The sequence below is a fragment of the Lissotriton helveticus genome, chromosome 2_1 (assembly GCF_964261635.1).
Source record: "Lissotriton helveticus chromosome 2_1, aLisHel1.1, whole genome shotgun sequence".
Taxonomy (NCBI): domain Eukaryota; kingdom Metazoa; phylum Chordata; class Amphibia; order Caudata; family Salamandridae; genus Lissotriton; species Lissotriton helveticus.
Window position 1 is genome coordinate 367,876,248 of NC_136059.1, and position 20,385 is coordinate 367,896,632.

General features: G+C 41.6%; 1 protein-coding gene across 1 annotated transcript in view; it reads left to right on the top strand.

Moving 5' to 3' along the window:
* EGFLAM (EGF like, fibronectin type III and laminin G domains) overlaps window positions 1-20,385 on the top strand; it is an 812,243-nt gene that overhangs the window by 589,181 nt on the left and 202,677 nt on the right. Inside the window, exon 11 of the mRNA XM_078674979.1 lies at window positions 7,226-7,326. Coding sequence (XP_078531105.1) covers window positions 7,226-7,326 — 101 coding nt within the window. The remainder of the gene's footprint in view (window positions 1-7,225; window positions 7,327-20,385) is intronic.

Sequence of the window (20,385 nt, forward strand, 5' to 3'; positions counted from 1 at the left end):
ACTGTAATTGTCACCCGAACTGGCAAATGTCTGTCCGCGAACGACCGGACAATCGCCTCACTGATAGGTTACAAACTCACGGCAACTTCCGACCAGCGTCCGTTACCCACGCACTCACACATTCGTTCCCCCTATCTCGGTCCTGCGGGCGATTAATGGTACCTCATAACCCCCTTAACAATGGTCGACAATTACTATGAGTGTTCGATACACCCGGACCACTTGGACTCTCCCTGAACCCAAGATTTTCACTGGTTGCGCGCGCTCACAACCTGTTCCTCTGTCACACTACAGGCATTCAACTACGCAAGACAATACAACACACAATACAACTTAACACCGCAATCTAGCAACGCATGACCCTTTTCATACTCACTCTCCTTCGACCTGCTGCTTTCTGCCGCACTGTCACTCTCCGTCAGTTTTCGTGGAACGCCATCCTCCATCCGCGATTCTCTGGACACTCATCCTTGGTTCTATGGGCCTCGGGGAAATCTCAACCTACTTCTGGATTACCCTCACTCTAGAAGGTAAACCATCCTACTCTGCTACCAACTGGAAAGGCGGGATTTTACCTCTAGAGTCTGCTTGTCATTCTCCAGAATCCCGTCACAGGTCGACTAGACCTTTTTACCTGCCATAGAGTGAATTAGGCAATCTGTCATAAGAGAATAAACAATTTAGAAATCCCAATTGCTTCCCCCCAAGAACCACTGACCAAACTAAGTTTGAAAGGTTTATTACATAACCAAAAATAACTGCAGGTACAAACACCTCAGCAAGAGGTTCAAAAGGTAAACAGGCACTAATACAAACATAATCCTACGGAAAAGTCTCAGGCGACTAATGAACAATACCAGGATCAATTCCAGGACCATCAGACTGAACAAAATAGCTATAACCTGGGTTCTGGTACTCATCGGAATAAAGGACATAAATCCAGGTTAATCTGTCCCTACACTACTCTAAGTGACATCCCTACTCAACAATAGCCCAACCTAACCAAAGGTGTCAGCAGTGGTGACTTCAAAGAAGTTCACTCACTTCTCTCCAAGACTAGAGAATCCTCAGTCATAGCTAAGCTATTTACCAAGACCAACCACTCTCTCTGACTCCTCAGCCCATCTGCACTGCCTCCACCCTCGGGGTGCTGTCCCTAATACGAAACCCCAAAATGTGAATGACACGCCTTCAGGTACGCCCTCTTCAAGGTGTCGATTACATGAATTTTTCCACCTTGGCCTTCTTCCATCCTTGTCCGTTAAACGTCCTTGGGTCTCAGACTCTCTGTCGCTTCCAGTAGTATCTTCAAATTCCTGGTTTACTCCTCCATGTCTGAGTCTAACATTCTAGCTCTCGTACACAATGGGCCCTTCTACTCTACAATCTACTGGATGATGCACCTGCAAAGGAATATACGCAAATAGGCTCACAGTCTAATAATGTTGCAACATTTTCTAAAGCCTCTTTCATAAGCATTTATACCGTTTATATGTAAAGCAAACATTTTCATACAGGCCTGCGCCCTTCCATGATCTAGGCCTCTGCTATAGTTTTAGGCCTTACGTTTAAATGAGCAATTCTCTGGGTTCACTAGGCCTCCAACCTTAACGACAAATGCATTTTCTCTATATTCGACTAATTATTGAGTACATAAAGCAGGATTACATTTCAATTAGTCAATCTGAAGGCACATTAGCAAATCAATTAAACATTCTTATTAATAGTGAAAGATTTCCTTTCAAAGCATCTCTCTTATTGCCGCAAATATGAATTTGCACCTTGTAACGTTGGCTCTGCACATTCTTTGATACCAATTTACATTAGTACTTTGTCATACATTGCATCTAAACATGATTAAAAAAAATCCTCTATATATACGGGTGCTGACTACTTGTACATATGCTGCACCCCTACAAATTTCACTGTAAATGGCGCTCTCTCAAGTGTGTGGTGGTGAATTAAAGAGGTATGAAGTGGAATCAAAGCTGCACAGCTGATTTTTGGAACCCTGATCTTCAATAGCATCAGCCGTGGGCTTCTAGGCAAAAGTATGGCCACCAGCAGTTATTCCTTTCCAAATTAACCACTGGATTTAGTTATCTTTTACACAGTTGTGTTGTCACACTGGGGTCAGGAGAGGGACGGGCCCTCTGCACCCCAATTATGTCTGTCTTTAACTACAGAATCAGGTAATTAAAGACAGAAATTGCACAACAACATCCCTCCGAAGTAGCAAAAATCTTGAAGAGTAGCCTAGGACAGATTGTGTGCTCTTAAAAGCCACTGAAAGGCGATGAACTAAAATTGGAAAAACAAAACGTGGGCAGGCTACCATCAGAAATTGTTTAATTTTGCCTCCAAGTTGAACGTCACTAGTGAGGCCTCTTTTGGATCACTGCACTCCTTTCAGAACGTCACATGCAAGGAGAGCAAAGAATGATTTGAGACATTTCTGGCCTGAGTGCCAGATTGGAGCATGTTTAAAGCATTTACCATGTATGGCATCTTAATAGATCAACTGGATATGTACATAAAGATTTTTCACAGATAAAGTAAACTACAGGGTGCAGGAATGAAGAAAGCTTTTACTGATTTGAAGCTAAAAATATAGGAGCTTATTTATGAGAGCCCTGAGTCACTTTTGCACATCGTAAAGTGGTACATGCAAGATTCAGGGCTCTCATAAAGATTTATGAAGCCACGCAAAGCCACCCTGCGTTGCTTTGCATGGCTTCGAGTGGCTTCATAAATCATGAGTAAGGCGACGCAGCACAAATCGCTGCATTGCCTTACTCTGCACCCGGGATGCGTTCCATGGTCGTTGCGGTGGGTTTTCCCACGCAACACCAATGGAATTTGACATTCCCCAGATTTACAAAGTGATGTAAACCTGGGGTAGAATCAAATCTTGTGTCTCCCGAAGTGTACAAGGAGAAATATATTTATTTCTCCTAATTTTTTCCTGCAGCACAAATAGAAAGAGGAAAACACCTCGTAGGATTGTTTTGTGCAGGAAGGTACCCCTTCCTGCCAGGGGCGTAACACAGGCCCACGCATCCCCCGCAGTGCGGGGGGCCCTCAAGCTCAAGGGGGCCCCCTCAGCACTGCATTTCGGCCTGAGAGCTCCGAATAGAGTCCGGAGGGGGCCCCTCCACGTGCCTGGCAGGGGGGCCCCCTCAATTATCGTTACGCCACTGCTTCCTGCACAAGAATAATCCTGCCTGCAATGGAGGCACCCTTGCACCATGGTGCAAGGGTGCCTATGTTGATGCTAGGCTGCCAAAACAGTGGCAGCGCAGGCAGAAAGAAGAGGAATGCACCATATTGGTTAAATATTGTGCATTCCTGCCCTTTCACTTTGGCATATGGCAGCACAGCAAGGTGCCTTTACAGAGTTTGCACCATAGCATTAGAAGAGAGAATACAGGGTAAAAATATGATGCAATATACAAATATACAATAGGTGGTGTAATGAAGGCACTAAACAGTTCAGAGGTAGCGATGGTTGTTTCACGCCGGGGTAACACGGTTAAATTATGCACAATTCTATCCAGAGGTAGCAATGTTCAAGCTCATTGAGTGCTGGGGGGACGTGAATTCAAGGACTTTGATGTTTTAGTAGGTAGGGTTTAGGTATTTGTTGAGAAGAAGTAGTTTTAGTTTTATCCTGAAGTGTAGGAAACATTGAGTGGTACGGAGATCCTGTGGCAGGGCATTCCAAATTCTAGGTGCATTCACAGAGAAAAAACGTGTGAGTGATTTTTCATTCTTTAATTTGGGTGGAATTGGGAGTAGGGTGTTAGAGCTTGGCAAAGTTCTCTTTCAGCCAGCTTTTGATAGTTTGTTTGCAAGGTAGATGGATTTTTCAGAGCCTTATGGGTTAATATACTTCTTGCTTCAATTGGTAGACAGTTGAGTTTTTTTTCAGAGTGGGAGTGGTGTGGTCAAAGCAGCTCTCCCCAGAGAGGAGTCTAGCCGCTGCATTGAGTGCAGCATTCATAGGGATAAGGTAGGTTTTGGGGAACCAGTGATCGTTGCATTACTGTAGTCTAGCTTGGAGAGGACTAGGGATGCCATTACAGTCTTTAAATCTCCCAGGGGAATGAAGGGTTTGATTGTCTTTTTAGGAGTTTCAACGAGAATAGGGCACTTTATGTTGAGGCATTGATGTGGTCTTTCATGTTCAGGTTTATGCCTAATGTAATCCCAAGAGGTTTCATGGAGTTAGAGAGAGAAAGTTTGCAGTTTAGTGCAGTTAGTTTGTCCAGCCAGTTGTAGACGGGAAGCAACTTCCCTTTAGGTTGGATGAGGGGGGAGTTTAATTTTTTGTGAGTTAAGTGTTAGGTGGGTGATAGTCAGCCAGGATTGTACCATGCTTGGGGTGTGATTTAGGGTTGGATGTCTTTGGATGAGATTTTAACATATAGTTAGGTGTCATCTGTAAGGAGGTGGTAGGCAATTTTGGCTTGATTCAGGATGGCTGCAAGGGCTTCCATATAGAGGTTGAACAGGGTAGGGGACAAGATTGATTCTTGGGGTACTCCTTGTGGGATTGAGAATGCTGGTTCGGTAGAATTATTTAGTTTGAATACGAGGGATCATTGGTTTAGGTATGATGTGAACCACTGAAGGACAGTACCATCAATGCCTGCACATTGAGAGAGTGTTTGTAGGATAATTTTGTGTTTGTCTGTATCAAAGGCCACGGAGAGGTCCAGAAGGATTAGTGTGCATGCCTGTCCATTGCCTCCAGATCTGTGTAGGTCATCCATGATATTCAACAGCCTTTCCTGAACCAAGATTGAAAGGAGTCGTGCAGGTTGAATTTTTCAATATGGTTGTTGAGTTGTGAGAGCACACATAAAGAGAGAGGTTAGTTATTGGTCTGTAATTGTGAATGATGTTTGTGTCGGCGTCTGTTTTTTTGCTGAGGGGTGACTTGGTTGAGTTTAAGAGAGGTTGGCTTTGAGCCACTAGAAAGGAAGGAGAAAGTGATTTTGGACCTTATACTGGCCATGATGTGCATGAGATTTTTGACTAGTGAGGAGGGGAAAGTGTCTGGAAGAGGTGAAGTCGGCTTAATACATGCAAGTATTTTGATGTATTTTTCTTCCAAGACATTATCACATTTTGTCCAGGATGTATTGCTTTTTGTTGTATAAGGTTTAGGTTGGTGCTCTGATTCACTGATGAGGTGAGTGTGGGAGGACCATCAGTTGTTGGGAGTGTGACAGTGAGGCAGCCATCTTTGATAGACGTGGGATCTTTGATGCAGAGGGAGGAGGTGGCGTGGTCCACTGAAAGTTTGATGCTAACAAACTTTTCACATCATTTAATAGAGTCATAAATTGGATGTTGCGGAAAGTAGGAGGTTTGCTGTTTTATGATGTTAAAAAGCTCTTCGGGTCAATTTAAGGAGGGATCAAGTTGGGCTCAGAAGCAGGATGATTTTTCTCTGTAGATATGTTTTTTGTATTTTAGGAGTTCAACAAGGAAGAGAGAAAGATGGGACAGCGAGGAAATTGCTTGTCAGGTTTAGGCTGTGTGTGTTCCCCATACAAGGGGTCTCCAAGAGCTGGCCATGGCATAAATGCCTTTAGTCGTATAACTGTGATGAGGTGACAGATGAATAATTAAATAATTTTATGGTTCTATGCCCACTATATGATGGCAATAAAAAAGATGACTAAATGAAATACTGAACAAGTATTGGGCTTGTGACCTATGAACTGGATCACTGTGGAAGTACCGAGCACTACAATGTTGAACTTCAGAAGTCATGTAATCTGGGTAGTTTGATGAGCCTGAAATAACTGCCATTAAAGGGTCACACATGCATATGGCACTCTGTTTAGCCATCTATAGTATGATCCTGCACCATGTCTGTTGTACCAACATTTTCCCTTCACCTATAGATGATGCTCATGTTGGCCATCACCTATAACTCCCATTGCTGAGCTCTGCATGCACTGATGGTCAGGAAGGCACAATTAGGCCTCAGGGCCTCTCTTTTCTTTCCTTTTCCACAAGAATTACCACAGCTACCGTACTGTGGAGCAATCTGAAGAACATATCAATTTCTAACAGAGAAATACATTTAATTATTTGACTACAAATCTAAAACACATCGCAAATGTGTGTGTGAAAGTAGTACAAGCAGGCAATTTAGATTTGACCTAAGGTCTTATTTGCATACTCACTTAAAAGGAAACCAGGATGAAATCACAGCTTTTCCCACATAAGCAAACTTTGTGGTCCTGGAAAAACACTTTACCTCCTTGTGCCTTAGTTTTCTTAACAGACCTATTTAGGAACAGAAGGAATCAATTTCTCAGAATGTCTAGTACAAAGAACAGCCTTACTTGTCTATTGTCCCTTTTTACTATAACTTTGTTCTGTGCTATCGACTATATACATTTTTGTATAGGGCACACCAGAAGGTACCTTTGTTTCTTGACTGACCATTGGCAGCATTGATTCCTTTGAGGTCTAAGTTATATATACATTTTTTCATTTGTGTGTTATAGGGAACATTATGGGTTGGGGGCAGTGCTGTATGCTTTGCCTATATCGAAAAAGGTCTGTATTTTAAAATGTGCTTGCGTAGTGTGCCAAAATACATTGAGACAGCCTCAACAATACCTTGAACAAAGATGCTGAAGAGTTAGTCAGAATTTTACCTAAGAAGACTAGTGCTAGAGTAGAGGACAGAGCAGTAGGTGGCTTTTTAATAAATTATAGCACACATTATTTCTTATTTAGCTTCAAAATAAATTGCTTGCTGCTTTAACAATCCTTTTAGTTATCATAGTCTGACATATTGCAGTTTATTAACTTGTCCACTGCTAGAACAGCTTTGCACTTGCAATCTTATAAAGCTGATATATTTTTGTAGTCAATCATTACCTATGTTTTAATAATATTAAGCATTCTTAATTGTTTGTTTTAACAGCTTATATAGGTGTTGATCTGATGTGCATAACAAACAAAACAAAACAACTTAATGACGGAAATGGCGCAGATGTTACAATCTGTATGCTTAAGCACCGTCAACAACTCTAATGCATCATTTTCCACATTTTTTAACCTGTTGATGTGTTTGTTATTTTTCATCCCCATAACAACCATCCGAGTGCTTTTACAAAGCCTATGCACCCAAAAAAGTTACTGTACTAATGTGTGATTCACGCAGTCACTGTCTTTTCCCATGTTGCAATGACAGGCTGAAGCAGATGATGGCTTGCTGTTGTACTGTGGAGAAAATGAACATGGTCGAGGGGATTTTATGTCACTGGCCTTAATACGACGGAATCTCCAGTTCAGGTAAGGGTTTAACATTTTCTCTCTTTCCATTCTTTGCTGCTGACAAATTCATAAGCCAGACACGGCCTCCTTCACTGTAATCACCCAGTTAGACCCCTACTGCACAAATCATTGTTTATCTGTTGCATGACTGCCAAATAAATTAAAATAAATACTACAATACAGATATATGACTGGACGAGGAAGGCAGAAGAGCACTATTCAGGTAGTTAGCATTGTTGAAACAGTACAAACCCACGTTCCTTCTAGAAGTTGTCTAGAGCTCTAATTGATGGGGAATGGAGATTTAAATCCTGGGACTATTTGCACAGAAAGATTTGTTTAAGAGTCTTTTTTTCTTTATTCTGGAATATCTAGGTCAGCAGCTACAGCTTTAAAGGTGGTCCATTATAGGTATTGACCTTACCATCACCATCCTTTAATTCCAGTGCCAGTTCATGCCAAGCCAACATGCCTAAGGTCTTGATTATATCGTCATTTGGAAAAGTGTAACAAAAAGTTGTAAATCAGTATCAATATCCCATCTTATAAAATCTTCTCTAATCATCCCCTTCATCTTCAAGATGGCTCATAGTAATTAAGGGCCAGATGTATGTAGAGGTCATTGCAAAATACTGGTCACAATTCGCAACCAGTATTTTTGTGAACACTAAAATTATATTGCAAACGAACATATGTAATAATAGTTTGGTTGACAAGATAAGGATTGGGAGTGGGTTGCAATAAGAGCTACTTCATTACTAATCATAAGGAAGGTTGCCAATTGCGACTTTATTCAATTGGATGCCTATTGGGATCAGGAGACCACCATGTCTGTGATCGCACATAAATACAGTACACTTCTTCTTTTAAATGCAGCCTGGTTTCATTGAGGGAAACGGGGCAGCATTTGAAAAAGAGTTGGCAGTTGTCCACTGGGCCACTGCCTTCTCCCAAACAAACTATGTTTTGATATTTTTCAAAGAAAGAGGTTCCTAAGGGATCCCTTGCCTTTGAAATGGATTACCACCTCTTCTGGGGAGTTGGTAACATCAATGGTTTGCAACTGAAATTGCAGTCAAAAAACATTGAATCACAATTTGGGGTGGATGCCCTAAACACCGCCCTTCCAAATTTCAATGTGATATACATTTCCAAACCCATTTTGTGATTCTTTGAGCACGTTTTGAATAGCAAAATCGGTTTTGTACATACTTAAAAGCTGTTAGATGGTCACATGCCCTGTGATTTAGCAAAATGGGTTTGTACATCTGGCCCATGGTTAGTAACATTAGAATTCTTAGAGGATAAGGGGTACAGATTCCACTAGTACACACAGTGGTAGGAATGGTCATTCTCTCTTTATTTTTTTTAAATGTATGTAATCTCAATTTATGTGTAAATCTACAGAGGTTGATCTTGAAATCAACCAAATCCGCCATTTCATAAAGGACAGAAATACAGTTCTACCTTTCATATGCTTTTTTCTGTTGGTGTTAAAACCCTTTCTGAGAATCTAACAATTTTCAAAAGGTCACTTTGATTTCTCATTTCATCATCTGGCATACAGGAGTTGTGCCTCATATTGCCTTTTAGACCTCCTCCCTTTTCTCATTTTCTTTTGCCTCTTCTCCTTGTGCTTAAAAGTGTTTAGCCACATTAAGTTTCTACAATTTGCAAATTGTCTAAAAAATCCTATTTACTCAAGACACCCACCTCATTGACTTTTAGACCAGAGTCAACTTCCAAATGGCTAAGTATAGAGAACTGTGCCAACTTTTGAGCTAACAGCCTACAATCTTTATATAGATAATCATATTGATATGCGACATAGTCCTGGTAGTCTATTACATCTACTCTTCACATGAACAGACATTTCTTCCTGATACAGCGATTTTCCATCCAGGTCTTTGAAAAATCCTTCAATTTTAGGTTTAGGAAGCATCTTTTCCACATCAGTTTTAAGTACTACTATAACATTCTTTCTTCAAAAACAGCAGAATGGTCAATGCACACAATTGGAACATCAAATCACTATCGGTGTAGTTCCTATATTCAATAATACTTTCTAATCTTGCTTTGTATTATAGGCCATGTAGCTCTGTGTCATACAGTACATCTACAACTGCTTCATTATATCCAGGCTTTTGCCTTGGTAGGCATGGCAGTGCACCTGCAAGTGATCTCCTGGCCTACTGTTGCGCACTCCCCATTCTGTCAATGTTGAATTTTCCATTGTGGCTTCCTACAGGACAAAAATGACAGCACACCTTGTGGAATATCATCACTTTTATAAAGGCTGTTATTAAACAGGTACTCACACCATTAGATGACATTTTAACTACTTTCAGACCTGCTGTATTACATTCTTTTTAGAAGCACTAAAAGAATACAATATGCTGTAGAAATTGTACCAGTGGTGGTTTGTGAAATTTGAAACAGATAGGCGTACTAGCCCGGGGTAACTGCAACAAGGAAAATGGTGCCTCAAGCAAGCACAAATATGCATACACAAAACATCTCAACACATAACAACACAGATAACAACACAGAAAAGAAATCAAGATGGCCGCCGAACAGGAGCTCTAGAAAAGAGCTCCGGGATTAGGGATCACCAAATCTGGTAATAATCCCTGCAAAAACCCTCTCTGCGACCTGGAACCTAGTGTGAACAGTACAAAAAGGGAGAAGAAAAGAAAATATGAAATACAACATACCGGGACCATATACAGACGGCTGGCTCTCCACGACGGACTGCAGGGCAGAGATATATGGTGGACGGGAGCTGGACACGAAGAGTCCACAGCCAGCGCTCACAATGGTGGACACGAGAGAGACATCGGCAGCACCAGCAGTACAGCTCTTGTCACCTTGAGCTGTGCTGGTCCGGCCCGCTACAGGAGGAGCTGGAAACAGCGTCGGGAGCATCGTGAGGACTACGGGCATGGTCTGGACACTGCAGACGTGGAGGGCAGATGGAGGCAGGAAGAGCGGGGTTACGCGTGTAAAGGTACGGGCATCCTTACCCCTCCAGCGTTACCCCCCCCCCTCCTTTGGATCATCCGATGAGGAGAGCATAGGTAAACTGGAGATAGAGAAAGACTGATCCGATCTGCCCCGCCTGATCTAACAATGGCGGCGAAAGCAGACAAATAAACTTTATATAGACCGCAATCACGGAATTCGGCACGAGGGACTAGGTTCTACCAGCCCCAGCCAAGCAGCGCAAGATTGGATGCTCTAAATAAGTAAAGATTCACCGGTTATTTAAACGGAGGGAAGTAAGGTCCGGCTTGCCTGACCTTAAAATGGCGGCCGTTACTGACATCGTCAGTCCTGGAACAAAGACTGCACCCAAAACAGCACATCAGGCATAAGGAAAACATAAGAGGACAAAAAGGTGAAAGTGAAAAGGGACTAGGATTGCAACAACAACAAAAGAAAGACAATTGAGAGAGGACTTTCAAGCAAGTGAAAGGGAGAAGGGACTTCAGCTCTCACTCAGACAGAGAAACAAACGGCCATCTTGTAACTGGGAGCAACTTCATCAATAACAAAATATCTTCACACAAGATACACCTGCAAACAAGGAAAGAAAAAGAGGACAAAGCGTGGTAAGAAAGAAAAAGGGCTAAGATAGTAGCAGCATACGAAGAGAAATAAAAAGAGGACAGGCAAGACAGTGGAAAGAGTAAAGAGAACACAGCTATAAATTAAGAAAGATAATAAGCTGGTCATAGTGAAACCTGGAAGGATAGAAACGAGAAACACTTAAGATCTACACGAACTAAAGAACCATTATGTCGGTCATGTACACAGAGCGTGAAGGCATAAACGCGCAAGTCATAACATACCCCCCCAAGATTTCCAAGAACGCGGCCAAAAAGGTCAAACACAACTTATTGAAGAAAAACCCTGAACAACTGTTCTTGGACCCCTCGCTTAACTCAGATAGGGGCATTATCATAAATGACCTGATATTCTTCACTAGAAGAACGGCGACCTGGCGTAATGTTGTGACAAAAAGGCTAAATATTGAAAATATAACCAACATTCCACACGGCACAAAAATTAGGAGCAAACCATCAACATGGTGCAGAGCTGTCCTAAACATAACTATATACAAAAACGGAATTGTACTCATCCAAGCAGCTGACAGAGAGTTAGTAAAATTTGACAAAGTATTCTCAACCTTAAAAATAGAAGCAGAAAACACAAGATCCCAGCCACCTCGAACCCAACGAGAAGTCAATATAGTCCCGAACAGTTCTTCCAATACTGATGGCTTACCAAACATAAACCTTCAAGATCCACTACAACCAACACGCCAAGGAATCATACCAAGAACAGGAAGAATTCAATCCGGGAATATCTCAGGAAGAACCGGGGTGAGCACACAATATAAAATCACCACACAGGAAGGTCTGATAGAAGACCCATTGCTGCCTCCTAATATTAGGAAGGACTCTGACAGTAGGGGAATGAAAGCTCGAGATGGAAATGGCAACTGGAAACAACACCAGAAACTAAACTTGACACCACGAGAAGACGCGACGGTCCAGAACCATACTAACCACACTGACGACATAACAAACATAAACCATCAGGACCCACCACATCCAACACACTCAGGAGTCCTACTGGGAACAGGAGGAACACAGTCAGGGAATGTCTCGTCAAGAACAGAATTGCTAACACAATATACAAATTTAACCCGGGAAATGGCACAGATAGAAGATCCAACGCTGCAACATAACATCAGAAAGGATATAGATAGAGATGAACTGAGAGCACAAAAGGAGAACAACAGCCAGAAACAACCGCAGAAGGAAGAAATGACAATTTTAGACAAGGAAGGTGGCAACAAGGAAATTAACGTAACTACTGGTGGAGAAGAAAACACGACTCCCTCACCCCATACCAATACTACACAAAAGTCGGCTAGAGCTGATCTGAGAGAACAATATAAGAATAACAGCCAGGAACAAACGGAGAAGGAAGAGCGAACACCCTTCAACACGGAAAATGGCGACAAGGAAACCACTGCAACTACTGGTATGGAAGACAGCACGAATCACTCACCACAGTCCAACACTACACACAGATCTTCTAGAAAAGCACAAAGAAGATACCCCAAGAACATGGTTGGGAGAACACCAAGCAATGAGGATGATTCGAACAGATGCAGAGCCGACAACAGAGATAATGACATGAAGAAGGGTCATATGAGGAGAAAAAAAGGTAAACTCGGAAAAGCAAAACAAGGTCAAAGAAGGAAGAGAACACACGAGACTAATAACTCATCCCGAACGATGAGAGAAATCAAAGAACTTCAAATCCAAGTAGTCAATATTCTAAACACAGTTCAAGCAATGAAAAAGTTGCGGGAACTCACGGTAAGCTCTCACACCAAAATCGATCAACTCCGAGATGCTATTATCAACTCTCAAAGAAAGGGAAACATGAGGGCAATGCCATCTCCATACAGGCAAAACCGACCTAAGAGATTCCTTAAAGACCTATCGGAGGAAGAAACGATATCCTTACTAAGGGATTATGAAACCTCTGACCTTAAAAGAGGGGAAGATATTAAAACAGTTCAGATTGATGTGAATAGAACAGCAAAGATAAGTGAAAGAAGAACTAATCTTAACAACAGCAAATCCAACTAATCGATGACACACAGAACACTGAAGTAAGGAAATCAGGGAAACCTTTGAAATGCCTACTTCTCAATTGCCGGTCCGCAAAAAAACATGCATCAGATATAGCTGACCTCATCATGAACAAGGAAATTGATGTAACAATCCTGACAGAAACGTGGCTAACGGAATCATCATCACCTTGTATGGACCTACTTGTACCACCGCAGTACAATATAGTGAGACTGGATAGACCAAAAAAGAAAGGCGGTGGGATTGCATGCATCTATAGATCGGAGTTAGAGGTCATCGAAGAACTAACAGAACCACTCGGATATTGCGAACACCTAAATCTCAAAATTAGATCAGCAGAGAATCAAAGATGCAACCTGCATGCGATCTACTACCCTCCAGGCAATAATACATCCTTCATAGATCAGCTAATGGAAATCATCACTACCAACTTCAATCCCTAAGCTAACAACATTGTTCTAGGAGACTTTAATTTACACTGGAACGATAGTGATGACAAACAGGTCAATGCTCTTAAAGATCTTCTAGCGGAGCTAAACCTTAACCAAGCATGCACACAACCGACACACGAGAAGGGAGCCACGTTAGACTGGATAATTTCAAAGACGAACAATACCTCAATTACAGCAATTGAGCCATGCGACTGGTCAGATCACCATGTCATAACCTTCCTGATAAACACTATGAAGAATACCAGAACCAGTCAACCTACCAGACACAAGAAATGGATGCGAGATACCAAAGAGCTGAATATGAAATTACTAAGAGAAAGCTGTGAGAAGAACCTAAACCCACCAAACAAGATGCTGACAGTAGAGGATCTTACGAATCATTATACTACAACAGTATCGAACATAGTCAATACCACAATGCCACTAAAGCTGAAAAGAACAACAGAGAAGATCAAAAATCCATGGTTTAGTGGAACACTGAATGAAGAAAGGCGGAAACTGAGACAGGCGGAAAGAAAATGGAGACAACACCCATCAACGCACGAACTGAATACCCTTAGGAGAATCCGGAGCGGGTACAATTAAAAGGTCCTAAACTCAAAAAAGGATTTTATTAGATCGGAACTAGATAATGCCAAAAATAGGCCGCGGAAACTATTCGAGATTTTAAGACAGCAATCTAATAAAGTGGGCAAAACTGCCCAAGAAACGACAAAAACCCAACTAAGTTGTGAAGAGTTCGCATCTTTCTTTACTAACAAGGCTAATACTCTGAAAAGAGAGCTTAGGAAAAATGAAGCTGACGATATTGATAATACAGACAACCGTACACCACAAACAGTTATTTTCACATCGGAAATCACCCGTATCACAAAAAACATGGCGCAGTGGGATAACTTCAAGATACTGGACCAAAACACCATCGCCAAAACACTATCGGACATCAAACCCAACAACCACTATAACGATCCACTCCCATCAAAGTGCGTCAAAGAAATAAATCATATTGTGATTCCCATATGGACGAAAATAATAAACGCCTCCCTATCCCAAGGAACCCTGCCAGATTGCCTAAAAACGGGTCAAGTCGTTCCCATCATCAAAAAACCCACAGCGGACCCAGCAGATCCAAATAACTTTCGCCCTGTGACCAACATCCCTATTCTTGCCAAACTAATTGAAAAATGTGTTCAAAACCAATTAAGCCAACACATCACGAACTTCTTCACTACTGGACGATTGTCAGTCAGGATTCAGAACAGGACATAGCACAGAGACAGCGATCCTACATATTGTCGATGATGCACTACAGGCGTTAGACCTTAATCAGACATGTCTTCTTATCCTCCTAGACCTATCATCAGCATTTTAGACGGTAAATCATGAAAAATTATTGAACAGGCTTCATAACAGGATGGGATTGGCAGGAAATGTGCTATAATGGTTTGAATCTTTCCTTCAGAATAGAACACAAAGATTCCTGGTCAATCAGTCACTCTCAACATCAAGCCCTAATTCAATTGGAGTCCCGCAAGGCTCTACGCTATCTCCATCACTATTTAACCTATACATTGAACCTCTCACAGAAATCCTTCGAAATTCAAAGATATCCTATCACATGTATGCGGATGATACGCAGATTTACATCAAGATAACATCCATGGAGGACGTCAAGAGAATGAATGAAGCCTTAAAAATATCGTTACAATGGCTAGCAGATAATCATTTGAAGCTGAATGCACAAAAAACAGAATTTCTATTAATCACACCACCGAATAAACACACAGAAGGGAAAGAATGGTGCAATATGATCACAGCGTTAAACTGCACCCCTACACTAGTTAAATCTGCAAAATCATTAGGAATCACACTTGATGAGAACCTAAACATGAAAGGCCACATCAAAGCTATGGCAAAAAGCGCACGCTATCACCTGAACTACATCAGAAAAATGAAACCATTCATATCCACGACGGATCTTAAAATGGCAGTACAATCACTAGTCATTTCAAGGATTGAATATGGATGTACAACGCTAGCAGGGCTCCCAAAAATTTCAACAGCACCACTAAAGGCATGTCTCAATGCAGCTGCAAGACTGATAACCGGATCGAGAAAATTTGACCACATATCACCACACCTGAAAGCATTAAACTGGCTACCTTACGAAGCCAGAATCCAGCTAAAAATGGCATGCATAACCCACAAAGCGCTACACCACAACACACCTAAGTACCTGGCTCAGAAAATTAAAATCTCCGGAGGAAGCAGACCGGCAAGGATTGCAGAGGAGCTGCTACTGAGACCAGCCATCTTCAAGAAGAAGAAATCGTACGACAGAGCATTCTCAGGAGCAGCACCAAGGATCTGGAATTCACTTCCGCCAAGCATAGGAAAAATTACAGACACGACATCCTTCAAGAGGGAAACGAAAAGCTTCCTAATAAATAAGTTCCTTCCATAGGTCGGACCGAGGTCAAAAGAACATTTGATAAAGGAGTGAAAACAAAAGCTACACAAACAATAAGCATTTGGGAATCAGTGATTCTAGACCATTCATTTTAGCCATATTCAAACATATATAATATCTAGTATATATTACATATATAAGTATTAATGTAAACATCGGAATATGACATACCATGTATTTACTTCATGTATAACGTCTAATGTATAATGTCTATCTATTGCTTTTATATGTACCTACCTCTTTACATTGAACGAATTTACAAACTCTTGTCTATAACTACCTCACGTAATGTAAAGCGCTCTGATACCTAAGGGTCTTGTTCGCGCTATAGAAAATTTTAAATAAATAAATAAATAAAATCTCCCAATAGCAAAGTAGACAGTGCAAAGGCCAAAAATTGGGCAGACACAGAAACACAATGATATTAGGAACGAATTGTTAATGCGGGAGACCAGGAGGTTTCGTACATCAGGAGAAGGTTTGCTGGAAAAGCAGTCTGTTTCCGCACAGAACAAAAAAGCAGGGATGCACAGGTCCTGATGTTTGCAAGTACAGTGCAGTGCACAGCAGAGATAAAAAAAAATAATTTTAGTCAACATGTTATAAATAGTTGAAACATTGTGACTGATGTTGCCGACTGCATATCCAAAGTAAGAAACTCATCAATGCCAATAAAAGCATGATTCCGTGTATTGAATTGTAATTAAAAGCTGACACTGCACAGAATATTCTCGTTACCATCATGCCACTAGCGAGGCCATACTTTTGTTCAGCCTTGTTTCAGAATTGCACAAACAATCTCCTTCTGTATCTGGAAGCAGAAAGGAGCAACAACAAAACATTATACCCTATTGTATAAGAGCGACAGCTGATGTGTAATGTGTTAGGCTTGTAGCAGAAGCACTGGAAGAGAACTAATTCAACCCAGGCTGCTTTCCCTCACCACCTCCTGCAGAGCAAAGCAGATCTACCTGCATGTCTTTTGGGCTGAGCTGCACGCGCAAACAGGAGACAACATGCATCAGACTCTCCAGACTTAAGCAAAGGACAAAAAGTTGGGCCGTATTACACAAGTGCTTTCGCCTACCCCTGAGGCACTTTGGTATTACAGACAGGGACACAAATGCATGTGCGGCCCGTTCTGTCATATAGCTAGAGCTGGCATACGGATAGTGCTGGCACACATATAGCGCCAGCTCTATCATTAGAGGGCTTTCTCTCATTTTCATGGGGATGTGTCCCCATGCAAATGAGGGATTTTCTTTGCCTTTGCGCCTGTGCCATATACTGAAGTGGGCGCAGAGACAAACACGCCTTTAGAAGGCGCACTAAAAAAGGGCGCCACAAAAAGGTGGCACACACTTAGTGCGCCTTCTAAATGCAGCCCTCTAAAGCAGAAGTCTTCAATCTGTGGGGCGCAACCCTCATGGGGGCCGTGGAGTCATGGGAAGGGTGTCGCGCATTGCCGGGCCTCACTTCTGCCGGGACTCTTGAAAAAAAAAACGTCTCCGGACAGTTCATTATGAAATTAAAGTTTTCGAAGCTGTAATGCCATTCTGGGAGTGTTCACTTGATCAGACAGTTATACCAGGTTTCTTTCCAGGATGCCTGCTTGTCTGAATGGAACGGAAATATGTGCTATCAGTTAATCTAAAAATGTATAGGGCAATTTGCAGCTGTAAAGAATGATTGGGAGCCGGTACTGGCTTTCATTGATCCAATCACTGGAAGTTTTGTGATGAGCTGTGAAGTGTGTGCTTCTAATTGAAAATATATTTACATAGTGCTTACTATCCCTGAGGAGGTGTCGAAGGTTGGTGAAGAGCAAGAAAACAAGCATTTGCAATGCAATAGGTCTTGCATATTAGAAACTTTGACCTATTGGTATTGCAAATGCCAACACCTTTTATTATTGAAGGTGTTTTGTAAACACATAAATAAATGGTATTGTCATTTACAATGCCAATAGGTCAAAATCTCTCAATTGCAAGACCTATTGCATTGCAAATGCTTGTTCTGCCAGTGGCCTAGTACAAAAAAATGAACGATTCTGGAATGTGGTCCACTTTGTTTGAGAGTGCCCCGGCCTAATTATGATCCCAATCCAACACTGATAGCTCATTGTGGCCACAAGCATTATTATTTGGGAACTGTTTTCATCAGGTTCTGACCCAGAGAAGGAAAGAGAGAAAGGGAAGGACAATAGAAATCAGTGACAAATGGAGAATAACAACCATCAAAAGTGAGTTAAAGAGACATGGAAAGAAGGGTGGTTGTAAAAAAAACTGGTGGAATCAAGACTAGGATCCTTGATGGTCAGTAAGCACAGCATCCAGTATAGCACTAGCTGGGGGCCGATAAGAAAAAATGTGGGCTGCTACTCTTATGTTTATTCAAATTAAGCACTAACAGTGCTTAATTTGTGAAAGAATGAGCAGTGGTGCCAGAAACCCTGCTCAGAAGCCGAAGAAAGGTGCAATTAATTGTTTGCGCACCGAATACCTGCAACTGCAGACAATCCTTGCCTCTTTTTTCCGGACCGCGCTTGTGGGTTTGTGCTTTCTGTTTGTGACTGCTTGCCGGTTTTTACCTCCGTCTTCCCAATCTATGGGCCAGATGTAGGTGGCCCAATACTGGTCGGTAACGGCCGAAATTACCGAATTCCGGCCATTACCGACCGGTATTAGGCATTTGGGATGTAGTGGAGGATTAGGTAAACAACGAATCGGTATTTACCGAATCATCATTTACCGATTCGGTATTTACCGAATCGGTAAATGACATGTAGGTAGCACTTTGAAGAGTGCTTCTGTGCTTCAAGGATTCGTTATTTACCACCAACTATTAGTTGGTGGTAAATAACGAATACCTCTGTGCATTTACACCTGTGCCATGTGACAGACATACATGCCTTTAGGGCATGTATGTGTGCCACATGTGCACACAAGCACTTTTCAGGGGTGCAACAGGGTGTCAAAGTGACACCCTGCCACCCTTGACTCTTTCTCTATTTTACCGAATCGGTAAATCCAGGCCAGGCCCATAGGAATGAATGGCATGGCAATTGGAATGGCAATTACCGAATCGGTATCGGTAAATACAGAATCTTAACTATTCGGTAATTTTTACCGAATTATTACCTACATAGCATTTACCGATTCTAAAATACTGAATCTGTAAAATTCGGTATTTTAGAATCTGTAAATCCTATTTACCTACATCTAGCCCTATGTGTTTTCCCTCTCTTACTTGTAAATATCTGATATGGAAAAATAATTGCTGGTCTCCAAAAAAAGTGCCTATTTTCCCCACCTGTAACCACCAGCTCAAATTAAGCACTGACGCTTAACAAGTTGACTCTCAGGAATCAATGGCCAACTTAGAGTCACAGTCTTTTGTCTCGTATTTGTTGTGTTTAGGACACTGATGTATTGCAAGATGTAGCCATCTCTGTAACAACAACTGACAGAGCCAATACATATCTCTTTTTTTGGAGTGATTTTTTCTCTTGTGTGAGAGCGACGCTGTTTTGTATTTACTTTTTGAAAAGATTTCATCTGAAGTAAGTGCAGACTCTTGCTTTTGGTCCGAACAGAAAGTGCAAGGATTAGGCTTTGTGCACAACTTCCTTTAAAGTGCGGGTCTTAATGCACTCTTGTGGAAAGTGTGAAAATGCATGAGTTTTTTTCTCTTTTCAGTCTAGAGGCTGTGTCATGAACATTTCCTTTCCTGGTTCCTACATGTGAAATTGGTTGGGAAAATGTAAATGTAATTGTTTTGTATGTCTTTGCTGCTGTATATCCTCCGAACATGTGATGTGGTAAACTGTGGGGCTAAATGTAATTTTTTTAATGTCTTTGCTGCTGTATATTCTCTGAACATGTGGTAAACTGTGGGGCATATTGAGAGCCCCTATCGCCACCACAACGTCACTTTTATCGACGTTGTGGTGGCGATAGGGGCTGCATCTCATTTACAAGGCAGCCTTAGGCCACTAAACGTGGCCTTATTTACAAGGTAGCGTTAAGCCAGTAAACGTGGCTTAACGCTGCCTTGTAAATAAGGACCCTTTCACGCTCTGGTACAATCGTCTAATATGGCAACAGGCTTCACAGAGAAACAAGATTTAATTCTGTGGCTCTCTAGTTACACACAGACCATTTATTAAGGTGGATTAATTACCAGAGGTTTAATAATGTACTATAGTGCATTGCCCACTGAGTAGCAATTTTTAAATTTATATTTTATTTAAGATGACCCTTAATTTATATCTAGCTACCTGATTGTGCAGGACCTAAAACATGTACAGAATATTTAGTTTTTACCCAAACCTTTGACCCACCGAAGCGCTCACACTCTCAAGGCCCTCCAGCTGCCCCCCAAACATAACTGAAATAAACAACAGCAGCAAACTAATATAACTAGGAGTCAGTTTTTGCTAAAATAGAAGAGTCTGTTTTCATAATGTTAAAAATAAAACCTT